This window comes from Camarhynchus parvulus, chromosome 2 (genome assembly GCF_901933205.1).
Source record: "Camarhynchus parvulus chromosome 2, STF_HiC, whole genome shotgun sequence".
Classification (NCBI taxonomy): Eukaryota; Metazoa; Chordata; class Aves; order Passeriformes; family Thraupidae; genus Camarhynchus; species Camarhynchus parvulus.
This window is the reverse complement of record NC_044572.1, coordinates 148,031,687-148,046,761: the sequence shown is the minus strand read 5'-3', so window position 1 is coordinate 148,046,761 and position 15,075 is coordinate 148,031,687. Positions and strand designations below refer to the sequence as shown.

The window sequence follows — 15,075 nt, the reverse complement described above, 5'->3', positions numbered from 1 at the left end:
AGCATATTTCCAGTGCCTAGAGTGTGTTGGGTAGTGCTGGAGAGTTTGGTGTTGAAGAGCCAGCAGTGGTAGCAGCTGTGTGACTGCCAGTGCCTCAGGGTGACAGGAAGGTGGCTGTGATTTGGGGACAGCCACCCCATACTCACTGCAGAGGGCGATGGGGACCACACCAGTGGGAAGGGAGAAAAATTCCCCTTTCCTCCAGTCTCTTAGACTTTTGGCTGGGCTGCTGAGCATGTGGGGCTCACCACGGTCTGGTGAGCAGCCATGGGGAACAAAGGAGGTGGATCAGTGGGGATGATCTCATGGTTCCCGGCGAGGCCGGCGCACCGGGCGCATAATCCGGGGGCAATCCTCGCACCGGGCACTGAGCCACGCTGGAAGCATCCCAAGACCCACGCCTGAGCCTGCAGAGGGTTGGAGTGATGATGGGATACAGCAGCGAGGTGGAGAAGGAGCCCCTGAGCCATCTGTGAGATGCTGAGCTTGGCTGGCAGGGCATGCTACGACTCCCCCACTGCTGCCTCCATGCATTTCTGCACTAGGAGTGTGACCTCAGCAGGCACAAACAATTTCTCCTTCAGAGGACTGGCACCCATGTCAGGGATGTTTCTTTGCCTGAGGTATAAAATCCCTGCTGATGAGGCTGACAGGGCTTAAAAATAAATGGGCCCATTGGTACTCGTGACTCTGAGGAGTCATGAAGATGCTGGTTAAAAATCCTACAAGGCCACGTGGCTTCGGTGTCCTGGGATTTTGTGTTTCCTTGTGCCTGCCAGGGATGGACCATGAGTCAAGGGTTCAGAGAAGGGGCACAGCACTGTTTAAGGGTCTGTACTGCTCCACATGGTCACAGCAGAGCTTGGATGTGTCAGTGTTAAGTGGGGTGCATCTGGCAGGGTCTGTTCAGACCCCTCCTTCTCCTTCCCTCCCCAGGACCTGAAGAAGTACGGTGCCACCACGGTCGTGCGAGTGTGTGAGGTGACCTATGACAAGACCCCCCTGGAGAAGGACGGCATCACTGTCATGGTAGGTGGGCAGTAGGATGGGCAGCAAGGGGCTGCCCCAACACCACCCTTAAAAATCTCATCCCTTGGGGCTGTTAAACACCCTGGCAGCCCAGCACAGCGTCACACAGAGGCAGGAGGAGAGCTGGAAGCCCAGCTGAGCTGAGCTGAGGCTGGTGCTTTAAAAAGAGACGTGCTGCCCACGCAGCCGAAACTGTGACTCACTGGCTGAGTCGGCAGCTGCCTCCCTGCCTGTTGCTCAGGCTCTGAAGCATCCAGGGATGAGAGCTCCTGATCCCACGAGGAAGATGCACATGGTTCCCGTTCCCCCCAGCGTTATCTTATCCTGGGGCATGCTGTGAGGGTTTTTCTGCTCTTCCAGCAGCTGGTTGGTGCAGCTGGGGGGGATGAAAGGGAGCAGGCAGCAAGCTGGGAAAGGCAGAGCATGCAGCTGCCTGGGCTGTATCTTGGCTGATAGGTAATTGGAGATGATGTCAGATGTGATAGCCCTGCCAGGGAGTTCAGCTCCAGCTGGGAAGTGAGGCTCTGCTTATTATTTAGGGAAGGGTTTGGAAATGCCTTGTGTCTCCTGGGGTGGTCCTCTGTGTGCAGGACCTCTTAATATAGCTCTGTCTGTATAATGTGTATCCTAGAGAGAGGGGAGGCTCTTAGATCCTCAGGGATATGGGTGGATAATCCCATGGCTCTCTAGATACAGATCCTCCAGATGCAGATGTCTCTAGATATGGAGGCAGTCTGTGTCTCTAGTAGATATATCTTGGAAAGATCACTGTATTCCGCATATACAGAATCTGTATGTCTGAGATCATATCTGCTCCCCTACACACCAAATTCTGCATTTTATCCCATTTCTAACTGGAGCCTCCAGTCTGATTTTCTATGTCTAGGATATACATACCTCTTTACATCTCTTATATCTCTCTTATGTGGAGAGATACATATCTAGGATGTGTTTTATATAAAGAGTTAGAGAAACTATACGAGACACTGTATAGAAACTAAATAGCTTCTATATCAACATTTCTATAACCATACAGAAACTATATAAGGCAAATAAAGAGATATCTGTAACCTGGTTTTCTATAGATAGATGTATCTCTGCAGATACAGAAATATCTCTACAATTATATCAAATCTCTGTATATTTTTGAGATATCATGGTATATCTTTTTATTTGATATACACAGTTTGGTATATTTTTATCTGTATCCTCATTTATTTATCTGTATCCTCATAGATATATCTGGCATATAAATATATCTTGGTGCACAAGTCTGATGAGGAGCAGCTGAAGGTATTTAGTGTGAAGAAAAGAAGGCTTGGGGAAGATCTTTCCTCTCCAAAACTCCCTTAAAGGAGGTTGTAGCCAGGTGGGGGTTGGTCTCTTCTCACAGGTAGCAAGCAACAAGACAGGAGGAAATGATCTTCAGTTACTCCAGGGGAGGTTTAGATTGGATATTAGGAAAAATTTCTTCACTCAAAGGGTTGTCAAGCATTGAACCAGCCTGCCCAGGGAAGTGGTGGAGTCACCATCCCTGGAGGGGTTTAAGAGAGCTGTAGATGTGGCACTTGGAGACATGGTTTAGTGGTGGCCTTGTCAGTGCTGGGTAACAGTTGGACTTGATGATCTTAGAGGGCTTTTCCAACCTAAATAATTCTATGCTTCTATATATAGACCATATATAGGCCTATATATGGAGAAGTGAAAGCTCTGGGGAGACCTTAAAGCCCCTTCCAGTCCCTAACAGGGCTGCAGGAGAGCTGGACTATTTACACAGCCATCTTTTGATAGACCAAGGGGGAATGTCTTTAAACTGACAGAGAGCAGATTTAGATGAGACATAAGGAAAAAAGGTTTTTATCATGAGAGTGGTGAGACACTGGCACAGGTTGCCCAGAGAAGTTGAGGCTGCCCCATCTCTGGAAGTGTTCATGGCCAGGTTGCAGCAGCCTGGGATGGTGGAAGGTGTCCCTGCCATGACAGAGGGTTGGACTGGATGATATTTGAAGGTGACTTCCATCCCAAACCATTCCCTCAGGGGATGATTCTGTAGGGTGCTGTGTCATCCCTGGTGTGAGCCCCTGACCTGCACTCATGGCTGCAGGGAGGACATGGCCCTGCAGGAGGAGATGGCCTTGCAGGACAGGCACAGGCCAGCCAGGAGGGCTGGCTCAAACACTGCAAATACCCTGAAGCCCAGAGTACTCCTTTGCTATCAGATCCCAACAGAAATCTCACTGCCTGTTCAAACACTGAAGTGAAGCAGCTTATTTTGCCATCTCACACCAAGGGTGACTCCAGCACAGCAGCTTAGTAACTCACTCCTCAAAATCTAGGATTAGGGCCCAGTACCCCCCACTCTTTGGTGCTCACCAAGCCACATCCTCTCCAAGGGATGCTGCCCTTTCTGTTTCTCTGTTCCAGTGCTGCATGGCCAGTGGCCATGCTCCTCCTGACAAATCTGTTTTGGGAAAGAAATCCCCATTTTGGGACACTTAACCCTCATAACTGAGCCCAGGGCTGAGGGGTATCAAATGCAGAATCCATTTGACCAACTTCCTCACCATGCTCCAATTTTGAACCCCTACAATTTGAGGATGAAGCTCAGAAGAAAATGGGATATTTTTCTTTGTCCTTTAATAGCCTTTCCTGAAGGATGGTATTTAAATGGTGCCATTTGGAGTGATCTCCCTCCCTTTGACTCTCTCTCTAGGGCTGTGTTAGTGGGTCCCCAGACCATTCTTTTGGTCTTCCTCTCCATGTGTTGCAGGAAGCTGAATTCCAGCACCTCGTCTGTGGGAGCTCAGCACATCACTTCAGATGTGCGGAGTCTCCTGAGACCCCATCGGGGGGCTCGGAGATCTTGGCATGATGCCTGGAACACTTGGTGGCTTGACTTTGATCCTGCAAATGAATTGCCAGCTTTGTATGAGAGTTGGAAAGTCACACGAGTTTAATGGGTGTATTTACAAAGTGCACACAGGGTGAAAATACAAGTTTTAGGATTTTTGGTATAAGGGTTATGGGGACAAGATGGAGGGAACAGGGCGTGTCTCATCCTTCTTCTTTCTTCTTCTTGTTCTCCATTTTCTGCTGTGATGTTGGCACTTGGGGATTGGTTTAGAATAGAAATACACTGTCTAACATTGGTGATAGGTATTGGAAATTAAAGGTAAATATGATATACGTAGTTTGTAGTATAAAAAGATGATACCGCCTCGGGGGCGGTCAGAGAGTCCTGTGGCTGCCTTGCTGAACAGACCTCTGCTCGGCAGGGAAAATATTTTATAGATAAGAAATAATAAACAATACGAAGTTCGGACTCCAGAGAGTCCAGTCTCGTTCTTCAGAGCCTGGGGCCACTCCAGGACCACCTAACTTATCTCGGGACAGAGAACAGACAGCCGACCCGAGACTCATCAAGCTCTGATATGTCAACCATCTTCATTTGAGCCACCTTTTGCTCAAATCCCCTACAGTGTGCTCCCAAGTGCTGGAATTAGGAGCTGGCAGGGGGGAGGATGGGAACTGCATCACCCCAAAGTTCAGTGAGCTCATCTGGATGGGGGTGGAGCATGGGGTGGCCATCCTGGTCTGCAGAAGCAGGAGGTCATGGGGACCATGTTGCAGATCCTACAGGTGCTTCTGTAGACTGAACCTGTCCATAGGAGGCCAGAGGACTCCAGACCTAGATTTGTGTGGCTTCAAACCCTGAGCCAAAGCAGCCAGGGAATTCTGTATGCCAGATGATGCCACCTGTATCAAAACCACCTGTATCCCCACAGAGCTATGCTGTGAGCCCAGTTCTGGCACTCTTCTACCTCCCTGCAGCTGAGGCCCTAAACACCATTACCCTGAGTAAAAAACAGCCCCTGAAAGTTTTTCCCCAGAGACCTAACAACATTTCTCTCTTCCCAACCTTGCAGGATTGGCCATTTGATGATGGAGCACCTCCTCCCAGCAAGATTGTGGAAGATTGGCTCAACTTGTTGAAGACCAAGTTCTGTGAGGATCCCGGGTGCTGCGTGGCCGTGCACTGCGTGGCCGGCCTGGGGCGGTGAGTCTGAGCCCAGCACCTCAGCTGCCACCCCTCATGAATGCAGGAGAGGGAAAACCATGCCAGCTCTCCTCTTTCCCTTCCCCAGCCCCCATCTGAGCAGGGTTTTGACCCAGCTGCCACCTCCCCACGAAGGCAAGAGAGGGGCAACCATGCCAGTACTCCTCCTTCCTTTTCCCAGTCCTTCTTCAAGCAGGGTTTTGTGAAGCCTTAGTGGGAATAGGTGTTGATGGGGAGGATCTGCTACCTGAGCTTCTCCTTGAACTTTAAATGGTGGATATCAGCCTCTGGGCTCTGTGACTGGGGAGTGACAGCCGCTGCTTCTGCCTTTCAGCGCTCCCGTCCTTGTCGCGCTGGCCTTGATCGAGAGTGGGATGAAGTATGAAGATGCCATCCAGTTCATCCGACAGTAAGTGGAGCAGTGTTGTGGTGTTAGGGCAGAAAGTCCCTCTCTGAGGGAATGGAGACACCTGGCATGTCCCAGGGTTTGGTTTTTTAGGTGACACCAGGGTTGCTTTTCTCTCCTTTGGGAGTGGGAAAACAATGCATTGGCATGGAGCATCCCTGAGGGGCTTTTGGCAGTCACCCCACCTCTGCCCCACGTTTCCTCCCCAGCTCTCCATGTCCTGGGACTCAAAGGGTGGATGAGCGAGGAAAGCTGCTGGGGTCAGTGCCTGTCTCCATCCCTGGAGGGTGCACCTGGCTTCAGCCTCCAAAATCCCTTTCTACTCCAGGAAGGGGGGCTCAGCACCCTGACAGGGGTGGTTTGAGCTGGGGGGAGATCTCATGCCACACCTCTGACTGTTCTGGCATTTCTCTGTCCCTGCAGGAAGCGCAGAGGAGCCATCAACAGCAAGCAGCTGACGTACTTGGAAAAATACCGACCAAAGCAGAGACTCCGATTTAAGGACCCTCATAACCACAAGAACAAATGCTGCATCATGTAACCTCAATGACCTCTTGCCAAAATCCGTGCACAGACCCCCAGGCACTCGCACACATCCCACCCCTCACCTCCTGGCCCAGCCTTGCACTCCCCACGTGCTGCCCCTCTGCCAGGGCTGGGCTGGGGACATGGAGCATCTCCAGTGTGTTCCAGCATTCACAGCACACTCGTCTTGCTGGATCCCCAAAAAAGGCTACTCTCTTCAGCTGCAGCCCCAAGGAGGGAAGGCAGCACTGCCCTTTTAGACTCTTGGTGTTAGCAGGCAATGAGCTCATGTGACTGTTCATCATCACCATCCTCCTCCCTCCTTTCTCTTCCCATTGCACTGAGAGGGGTGGGCAAAGGGTGCTTGGTTTGGGGTGATGCAGGCAGGGCTCTGCCAGCTGAGGAGGGATGGGGTGCAGAAGGGCCAGAGCACCCCCAGAAAAGCCTTTCCCCACTTCTTCCCCATAAATAAGGGCTGCAGCAGCAGGGATGGAGGTGGGGATGGCACAGTGGCCTCGGGGGGGAAGGTGGTGATAGCAGGGAGAGGTGACAGGGGCTCTTAGCTCAGTGACCCCTGTGACTAGGGAAAGGGCTGAGCTAAGACCCCCAGCACCATTCCCTTTCTCCTGGCCCCTCTGTCAGCTCACCACCTCCTTGTTGCCTCAGTGCCAGCCAGGATGCTGCAGATGGGGCTCACTGGGAACTTGCTCCAGTGAAGGCAGAGCTGCTGGGAACCTCGGGGACCACAGCAGGGCTTTGAGGCGCTCAGCTTTGCTGGGGTGTTGGATCAGTACTGGGTCCCCCAAAGTGTGGGGTGCTCTTATTCACAGCTTCCAAATTCAGTGCCCAGGGTGGTGGGTTCTCTGCTGTCCTGTCCCCACCCCTGAGCTGTGGCACCAACCCCAATTCTGGCTGCAGTGCCCTGGGGACAGTGTGCCTCTCAAGGCACATCCATGTCCTCCACCAGCACTGCATTTTCTGGCCAAGGGGCTGGGCTGCAGCTCTCCTAGGGGATTTGGGGTGTTCCTGGCAAGAGCACATCACCTAATTTTGCACCTGCCTTTTCCATATCTGTACCAAGGCGCCTGGCACACACCCAGCTGGGGTGGGCTCAGAGCTGCCCCTGAGCTGGGACATGAAACATCTCTCAACTTTCTGCCTTTGAACGCTTGCAGCAGCTGGAGCAGTTGGCACCTAGGGGGTGTGGGGGTGGGTTTTTTTCTTTTAATGAGGATAACAAGAAATTTGCTAATTAAAGGAAAAAAAAACCTTGAAAAAATACCCTGTTTGTCTTCCGCACATCCTCTGGCCATTCTTTCTCCTGTCACTGCCCAGTAGAGCCCAGGAGGTGACCCATGGTCCCCCAGACTGATCCCCAGCACTGTGTCACAGCTGGCTGCCATCCATTACCACCAGGGCATCCATGTGGCCCAGGGGATGCTCCAGGTGTCCTTTGGGCTGCTCACACCTCGGCTGCAGAGGATCACAGTTGTTGGGACAAGGAGGGCTGATCTTCCTTCCATTTCTTGGGGTTTTAGGCTGAGCAGCTCGAGATGCCCTCAGTGTCCTGTTGACCCTGAGCTGGGTCTCTCCAAAGGTTTGTGTGCCTTCCAAAATGTAGATACCCAGAGACATTTGCTTCAGGGCGTTCATCTCTCGGGACAGGTGGTGAGGAAGGCTGGTTAGACACCTTCAGTACCTGCAGGAGGCTGGGGCCTGCTTCGTACCGCCACATGGGTGAGCAGCTGAGGTGTTTGGAGCTGTTTCCAGCACCACTTCACCTGTCCTGATAGGGGCCAACCCCACTGCAGGGCAGGGAAGGTCATCCTTTGGGATAAGCTGTGGTGCGGAGTGAGCTGGGGACCCTCCACATGTGGCCCTGGAGTTGTCACACCACACACATGGGGCCTGTCCAGCATTGTGGGTCAGCCCTCAATCCCTTGAGTTTCTCCTGCTCTATCCCAGGCTGTTGGTTCCCATGACTCGTGGAGAAGGCTAAAGGGTCTGTGCTGATTGGGAATAGTGTGGATTGGGCTGATAAAAAGCCCTGACCCTGTATTAGAACAGCCTGCTGGGTGGGTCACCATCCCTTTCCTGCTTGGGTCTGTCCTGCTGCTGCTAAAATAGGTGCTGCTCCTTCCCCAGGGACATGGGAGGTGGCTTGGCATTGTGGTGGTGACAGCCCCAGTCCCTGCTAGCCAGGAAACCTCCCAGTCCCATGCCCTTCCTTGTGGGAGCTGTTGCTTTATGGGCCTGGAGATGTTTCTGTCCTGGCAAGATGAGTTTTCCTCACCCATGCTCATGGCAGCATCACCTGGAATGCTGCCCAGGGCAAGAGGTCCTGGGATTCAGCCATGATGCCTTTGAGTTGGACTCAAGCTGGGACAGAGGGATTTGAATTCAGCCTCCTTTCAGTCCTTGAGCAAGACTTCACTTAGGCCTCAGCCTGGGTGGAACATGAGGGGGACAGGCTTTGCTTTATGTAGCATCAACCCAATCACCTTAAAATTAGGGAGCTTCTGGTATAAGAGCAGTCCTTGATCTGGCCATGTGGCCAAATCCTGAGGGCACCTGGCTGGCAGAGTGGCATCTTGATCCTCCTCAGTTCATGATTCACTGAAAAAACCAACAACAAAAACAACACACCAAATCATGCTGATTTAATTGTCCTAGATGTTTTTTCTTTTTTTTTTTTTTCATGGATATCTCCCCCTTTACCCTAAAATGTGCTGCTTCCATGGAAAGGATACCTTGGCAGCCCAAGAGCTGCTGTTTTGCATGAAGGGCTGACTTCAAAAGTTTCTCTGGGCTGGACTGCCAAATATTTGGGATTTTTTTTTTTTAATATGGACTTGGGCTCCTTCCTCTGAGTTACCAGCTCCTCGATGTTTCAGCCTAGAGAAGGTTACAGAAGCAACAGGCTGGGGAAATTAAGAGGTCTTCCAAGGGGGATTTGGGTTAGAAATCTCAAAGACCTCAAAAGTCTTGAGACAGTTTGGCAAGGGGGAAGGTTGAAACTCAGTAGACAACACCAGACAAGGGCTCATGGTTTGGGCTGGTCTTGGGTTCTCTCCTTGTGCACTAATCCTCATTTCACCTCAAATGCCAAGATGCTGAAAGGAGACCTTTAAAAATCTGATGTATTTGCCAGCACTGTCACTGCTCCGGTTGTTTCCGTCGAGTCCTGGCAGATGTCACAGGGAGCAGACACCCCCATGGCTTTGGCTACAAACCAGCCACCTCATCCTGCCCTTTTCTCCAGAAGCAAAGGCTCAAACTGGGTTTTAATCATTTCTCACCCCTATCCACCCCCTCACCTTCCATGGAAAGCCACCACAATTTGCAGGGATAAGGTTCCAAATTGGTGCAAGAACTTCGGAGACCCAAGGGATGGCAAAGCAGAGGTGCTCCAACCATCAAACCGAGAGCCTGCAGCCTTTACCCAGGAGTCAGTCATGTCTGAGCCTCGTGTGAGGGAATAAATCTGAGCAGGAATTGTAGCTGTGTCCTCTCACCAGTGGCACACAGCACACATATGGCCTCAAATATCCCTTCTGTTATTTGTTTTCCAGTCAGATGGAGCACGTGGAGGGGGTGGGATGGTGGGAAGGCAGGAAATGTGGCCATCACAAATGTCCAGCTCTTAATTTCAGAAGGTTCTGGTGACACACATGTAAAGACTTCGCATTTGAAAATTGATATTATGAGTCTTGCAGTAAGGCTGACACTGTGGTGCTTGGGCTGGGAGCTTCAGAGGTTTGTGTGGAACAGATTTCCCGAGAAAGCAGAGTCTGGCTCTACCCACAATAGAACGAGTCGTTTCCTTTTTTATTTTTTTTCATTGGGTTTGTTTGGTTTTTATTAGTCCCAGTGGGAAAGCTCACAGGGAGATTCGTGACTTCCATGCAGTTTCCAAGGTCTTGGATCTATTTTGCTGCCAGCACGCTGGGTAGGTGCAGCTTGGCGGGTGGCTTTGGATGGGATTCTGTCTGGTGGGAGACAAATGTGGCTGGTTCTTGGCACAGAGGGGAGTCCTGGGCCAGGCTCTTGCAGACATTCCCAGGGAGGGGGCGTTCCGCTGCTTCCCTTCAGACTATGATCTCCCAATGAACTCTCCACTTCCCTGCTGTTCCTTTCTGTGCAACAAAGCACTGCATATTTTCCTTTTTAACCCCCTGGGCAACCATAGGAGTGTGTAGATTAAGCCCAGATTACTTTTTTTTTTTTTTTTTTTTTTTTGGTTTTGTTTTTTTGGTGGGGTTTGTTTTTGTTTGTTTTTTTTTGTTTTGTTTTGTTTTTTTTTTTTTGGTCTGAGCCATAGCTAAATTATTGTACCCAATGCTTTTTGTATCAGATGGCATCACTTTGAATATGCAGGTGAGGTATAGGATCTTGACACTTTATAACCTTTTTAAAAAGAAACTTGTCTGTTTACTTAACGTCTTGTGTAAAAAGGAAAAAAAAAATGTATGCCTTCGGTAATCACTTTTTTTGTGGTTTTTGAGTTTTATGAAATTACAGTGGTTACACTCCAGCAGCGAAATAAAAAAGCGTTCACTGTTTTGTACATCCCTGTGTGCCTGGTGCTGCTACTGGGAATTATCAGGATGTGGGAGGCAAAGGCAGAGCTGAACTCTGGCTAAGGGTGGAAGCATATGGGGGAGTTTGTTCTGGCTGCAGAAGAGAGGGCTTCAGGATGGCCCTAGAGCACCTTCAGTGCTACAAGAGAACTGGAGAGAGAATTTGCGAGGGCTTGGGGTGACAGGACAACAGGGAATGGCTTCAGACTGACAGAGGGTGGGTTTAGAAGAAGAAAGTCTTGCCTGCGAGGGTGGTGAGGCCCTGGCACAGGGTGCCCAGAGAAGCTGTGGCTGCCCCATCCCTGGAAGTGTTTAAGGCCAGCTTGGATGGGGTTTGGAGCAGCCTGATCTAGGGGAAGGTTTCCCTGGTCGTGGTGGGGCAGATGGAACTCTATGGTCTGGAAGGCCCCTTCCAACCCAAACCATTCCATGATTTTATATCCAGTAGAGGCTAACCTTGACTGGACACCCTGGAATACACCCAGAAGACACACTACACACACCTCACCTGATCACATGAAATCAGTTGGGTTTTTAACTCTGCTCCCTGTGACCAAGGAAGGCAAAGACCAGAGTCTCCACAGAGGCTGAGGGGTTGGAGCTTGCACAAACAGGCTGGTAAGCAGGGAAAGCTGACACAAAGTTGTGTGAGCTCCCAATTAATTACATGGGGGTTGCATGGAAGAGTAGGGAGAAAACTCCTTTTGTGCTGCTCTAGGCTCAGGAAGGATTTTAAGCCAGATGCCAGCTGGGAAGAAGATAGAGGTGAAGCAGGGTGGCGTGGCCAGAGCTGTCCTTGGATTCCCCCAGCACTTCCCAAGTGCTTGGCACGGCAGATCCTTATCTCCGGCAGGCTTTGAACCGCAGCTGCAAGGGGCACTGCCTCCTCCTTGTGCAAGAAGCAACTGGGCCTTCAATCAGCCTAATTGCTGCCTCTCTTCTCAAGCAGGAGGGCCAGGGGGACTGCTGAACACAACCTGTATGCTGGAGAAACACCCACCCGTGCTCCTGCCTGTACATGCTGGCTCCTACCTGCTGCATTCCTCCCTGTTCTCCCTCACCCAGAAACGTGCACCGCTTTGCAGGCCAGATCCCAACTCTCCCTGTCAGGCTGCTGCCACTCCATGCACAAGTCTCTGCCCTCCCTAAGAGGAGTACTATGAAATTTAATTAAATTGGGAGGTTCTGGGAAATGCTAAGTTGACCTCTCACAGGGATCAGCCCAGAGAAGCTGTGGCTGTCCCATCCCTGGAAGCGTCCAAGGCCAGGTTGGATGGGGCTTGGAGCAGCCTGGTCTGGTGGAAGGTGTCCCTGCCCATGGTGGAGGCAGGGGTAGAACTGGATGATCTCTAAGATCCCTTCTAACTCAAACCATTCTGTGATTCTCTGATCTCTTCCCAACTGGTGCCATGGTCCACAGTGCCTTAAACCATTCTCAGCAGAGGATGTTGGTACCTGCAAGGCCCATCACAGCCACATATTGCAGTGCTTTCAGTCCTGCCAACAATAAAATCAGTGAACCCCCACACACTTCAAGGTGGACATCCACATCTTGGGTTCATCCCTGACTCCTTTTCCAGTCATCAGAGGTCGAGGGACAGCGCCATAGATTCAGGAAGGATTCATCTGAGTCTGTCATGGACACTCCTTTCAGAGCTCCACCACACAGAGGGACCGCCAGAACTCTCAGCTCACTCAGACACATCCATGCTGGAGACCCCAAAGCCTTGGGAGATGAGCCATGGCTCACAGCTCTCCCTGTCCTTGTCCTACCCCACCTCAGCAAGCCAGGTTTCCACACAGCAAGGAGGCAAAGGTTGCAGGGTCTTCAGTAAAGTCCAGACCAGCCACAGACCTGCCCCATAAAACTGGATTTAAAAATGTTTTCTGAGGGCTGCCTTGGTACATTCTGAACCATGATGAAACCTTCCTTTGATTATTTTGGACTGCTGCTGGCTACCATGGCCAACACTGTCTCTTCCCAGGCACAGCACAGCTCTCAGCACAGATCCCATCTACCTGCTTGGGATCAGCCCTTTCACAACACCTCCACCTGAGGACCTCCTGCTGCCTGAAAGGGTCTCCCCACTTCCCTCTGTGCCCAGGGAGTCTTGAACCATCAGCTGTGCAGGGGCAGAGGTCTCACCTACCCCCAGGACCTGGCAGACCCCAGGTCTGGGCACACGGTGCTGGAAGGCGGGAGGGGCTGCCCTGCTTCAACTGCAGTATCTGGAAACTCCCATGCTGGTAGGGATGAAAATGTAGGGCAACTCTTGGGTTGGAAAGAAAATTCAAATGTTTGCAACAAATATAGCTGAAAAGTCAAGTGGGGAATTAGGCACTGCTTGGCAAAGGTACAGGAACACGGATCACCAGGGGTGGGTTCTGCCCTGGGAGATTTCCCTGGGAAACAGAACAAGGAGGGGAAGGAGAAACTCATTGCCCAGGCTCACAGAACAACCCCCACGGTTCAGAAAGGGAATCCTGCAAATCCCTGCTCCATGCCGCGACCACAGCAAGGAGCCGTGCTGCCCTGTCTGAGCCACTTGCCGGGCAGCACCTCGGGGCAGAATTTGTTTTAACCATGGGAGAGAAAGAACATTTGAGTGGCAGGAGAAGAGGCTTGCGGGGAGCTCGGAAAGGGCTGAGTCACTCGCTGTCGGCGTCAGCAGCTGAGGAGAAAAGCGTGACTGCCAAAGAGCCACCTGGAGCTTTGTCAGCTCATCCTTAAAAAAAAAAAAAAAAAAAAGAAAAATCTCAGCTGCCAGCCTCTCCCGCATCCCAGCGGAGAGCTGAATGTGCCGCACGCAGCCGGGGAGCTCCGTGCAGAAGCAGCAGCTGTGAAAATGAAAATATGAAAATATGAAAATGCCCTTCCCTGGCTGCAGGTGCTGGCTCCTGTTGCGACACCTCCCGTGGGGCTCGCAGCAGAGCAGGGGAGGCAGCACCCACTGTGCTCTCCCACAGCACCCGGGCAGCCTCCAGGGACGTGTCACGGCCAAGCCGGGCTCGGTCCAAGCACCGGGGGCGGAGGGGATTAGAGAGCCCCGGAGCTGGCACAGGGAGGATGCAAAAGCCGCCTCCGCCTCGCAGAGATAACTGCGGCTGACTGACTCACCTGAGCCAGGGCATCTTGTCTGGATATCAGGTGGAGACAGGGAGAAGCAATGCATTTAAATGAGCTTTGATCTTTAAAGCAAACAAGGCCGCCTTGTTTTGCAGCGCTCAGGCAGCCGGGCAAGGACAGCCGGGCTGGGTTTGGGGGCCCAGTTCAGGGCACTCGGTTTTCATGGATGGGTGAAAGCACTCAAAACAAGGGCTGTGATAAAGGGCTTGTCATGAAAACTCACCTGGAGCTACCAAATGCTGTCTTGTGGTTCTGTCTGCATTGTAAATCTGCCAGGTTGAGCGAGACAACACAGCTGGGTAAGGCAGAGAGGCACGGCTGTGACTGCCCCAGCTGCAGCCAAGGCTCACACCTGGCAAGAGGAGTCTGCTCCTTCTGTTTGCAGCTCCTCAATTTGTTCTATCCAGTCTCCATTCTGGGAATATTTCAGGGTAAAGCTGTAAGGAACTGGGCTGACCCCCATAACTGCCCTGCTTTGAGCAGGAGACCTCCTTCCAGCCTGAATCATTCTGTAGTCCTATGAAGATGTCACAGAAGAAGAGGATATCTTACAGCTCATAGGGTGCAAAGTAGGTCATTGAAGGAGATTTTGGACAGATATTGCCCTTGGGGCATGTGCCTTCTCCTGACACTGCACCTGTCCCCTCCAGCTCCGTCTGTTCTGGTTAAAATGTCCCTGGCTGCAGAGGGAACTATTTCCAGACTGCCTCCTCCCCCCACAGACAGCTCAGGATCCTCTCCAAAGTGTGATTGTACTCAGTTTCATAGAATCCTGGGATCTCAGAATGATTTGAGTTGGAAGGGGTCTCAAAGATCATCCGATTCCATCTCCCTGCCATGGGCAGGGACACCTTCCACTATCCCAGGTTGCTCCAAGCCCTGTCCAACCTGGCCTTGAGAACCTCCAGGGATGGGGCAGCCACAGCTTGTCAGAGGATTTCCATATCCACAGCTCCTCAGATGCGGATTCCAGACTCATCTAAAGCAGTTAAATCCCTTCCCTACATGCACCCATAACTCAACCTGTCTTCTGTTTTCTCTTGAGAGTGTTTCTATCATGAGATGCAGATTTACCACACTCAAAGCCCTGCAATGAGATGTCTCTGTCTCCATCAGCTGTGATCCATCACGTCCTGAAGAGGCTGAGCTGGGGCCCCTCACACTTTGATCCCTCAATCCACCACTGGGTCCTTTCCAGCTGGATGGACAGAAATCTGCATGGAAATGCAGGTGCCAAAGCATGTCCTGTCCAGAAAAGGATGGTGGAGCTGAGGGAGGGTCTAGAGAACAAATCTGATGAGGAATGGCTGAGGGAGCTAAGGCCTGGAGGAAAGGAGGAGGTTGGAGCCAG

The 15,075-nt window shown here is 51.6% G+C and overlaps 1 protein-coding gene across 1 annotated transcript in view; it reads left to right on the top strand.

The window, feature by feature from the left end:
• Positions 1-10,586, top strand: part of PTP4A3 (protein tyrosine phosphatase 4A3) — a 42,766-nt gene extending 32,180 nt beyond the window's left edge. The window contains exons 3-6 of the mRNA XM_030971836.1: positions 937-1,029; positions 4,956-5,086; positions 5,421-5,495; positions 5,916-10,586. Of these exons, the coding sequence (XP_030827696.1) occupies positions 937-1,029; positions 4,956-5,086; positions 5,421-5,495; positions 5,916-6,033 (417 nt within the window). The 3' untranslated portion in view covers positions 6,034-10,586. The remainder of the gene's footprint in view (positions 1-936; positions 1,030-4,955; positions 5,087-5,420; positions 5,496-5,915) is intronic.
• Positions 10,587-15,075: the final 4,489 nt, after the last annotated feature.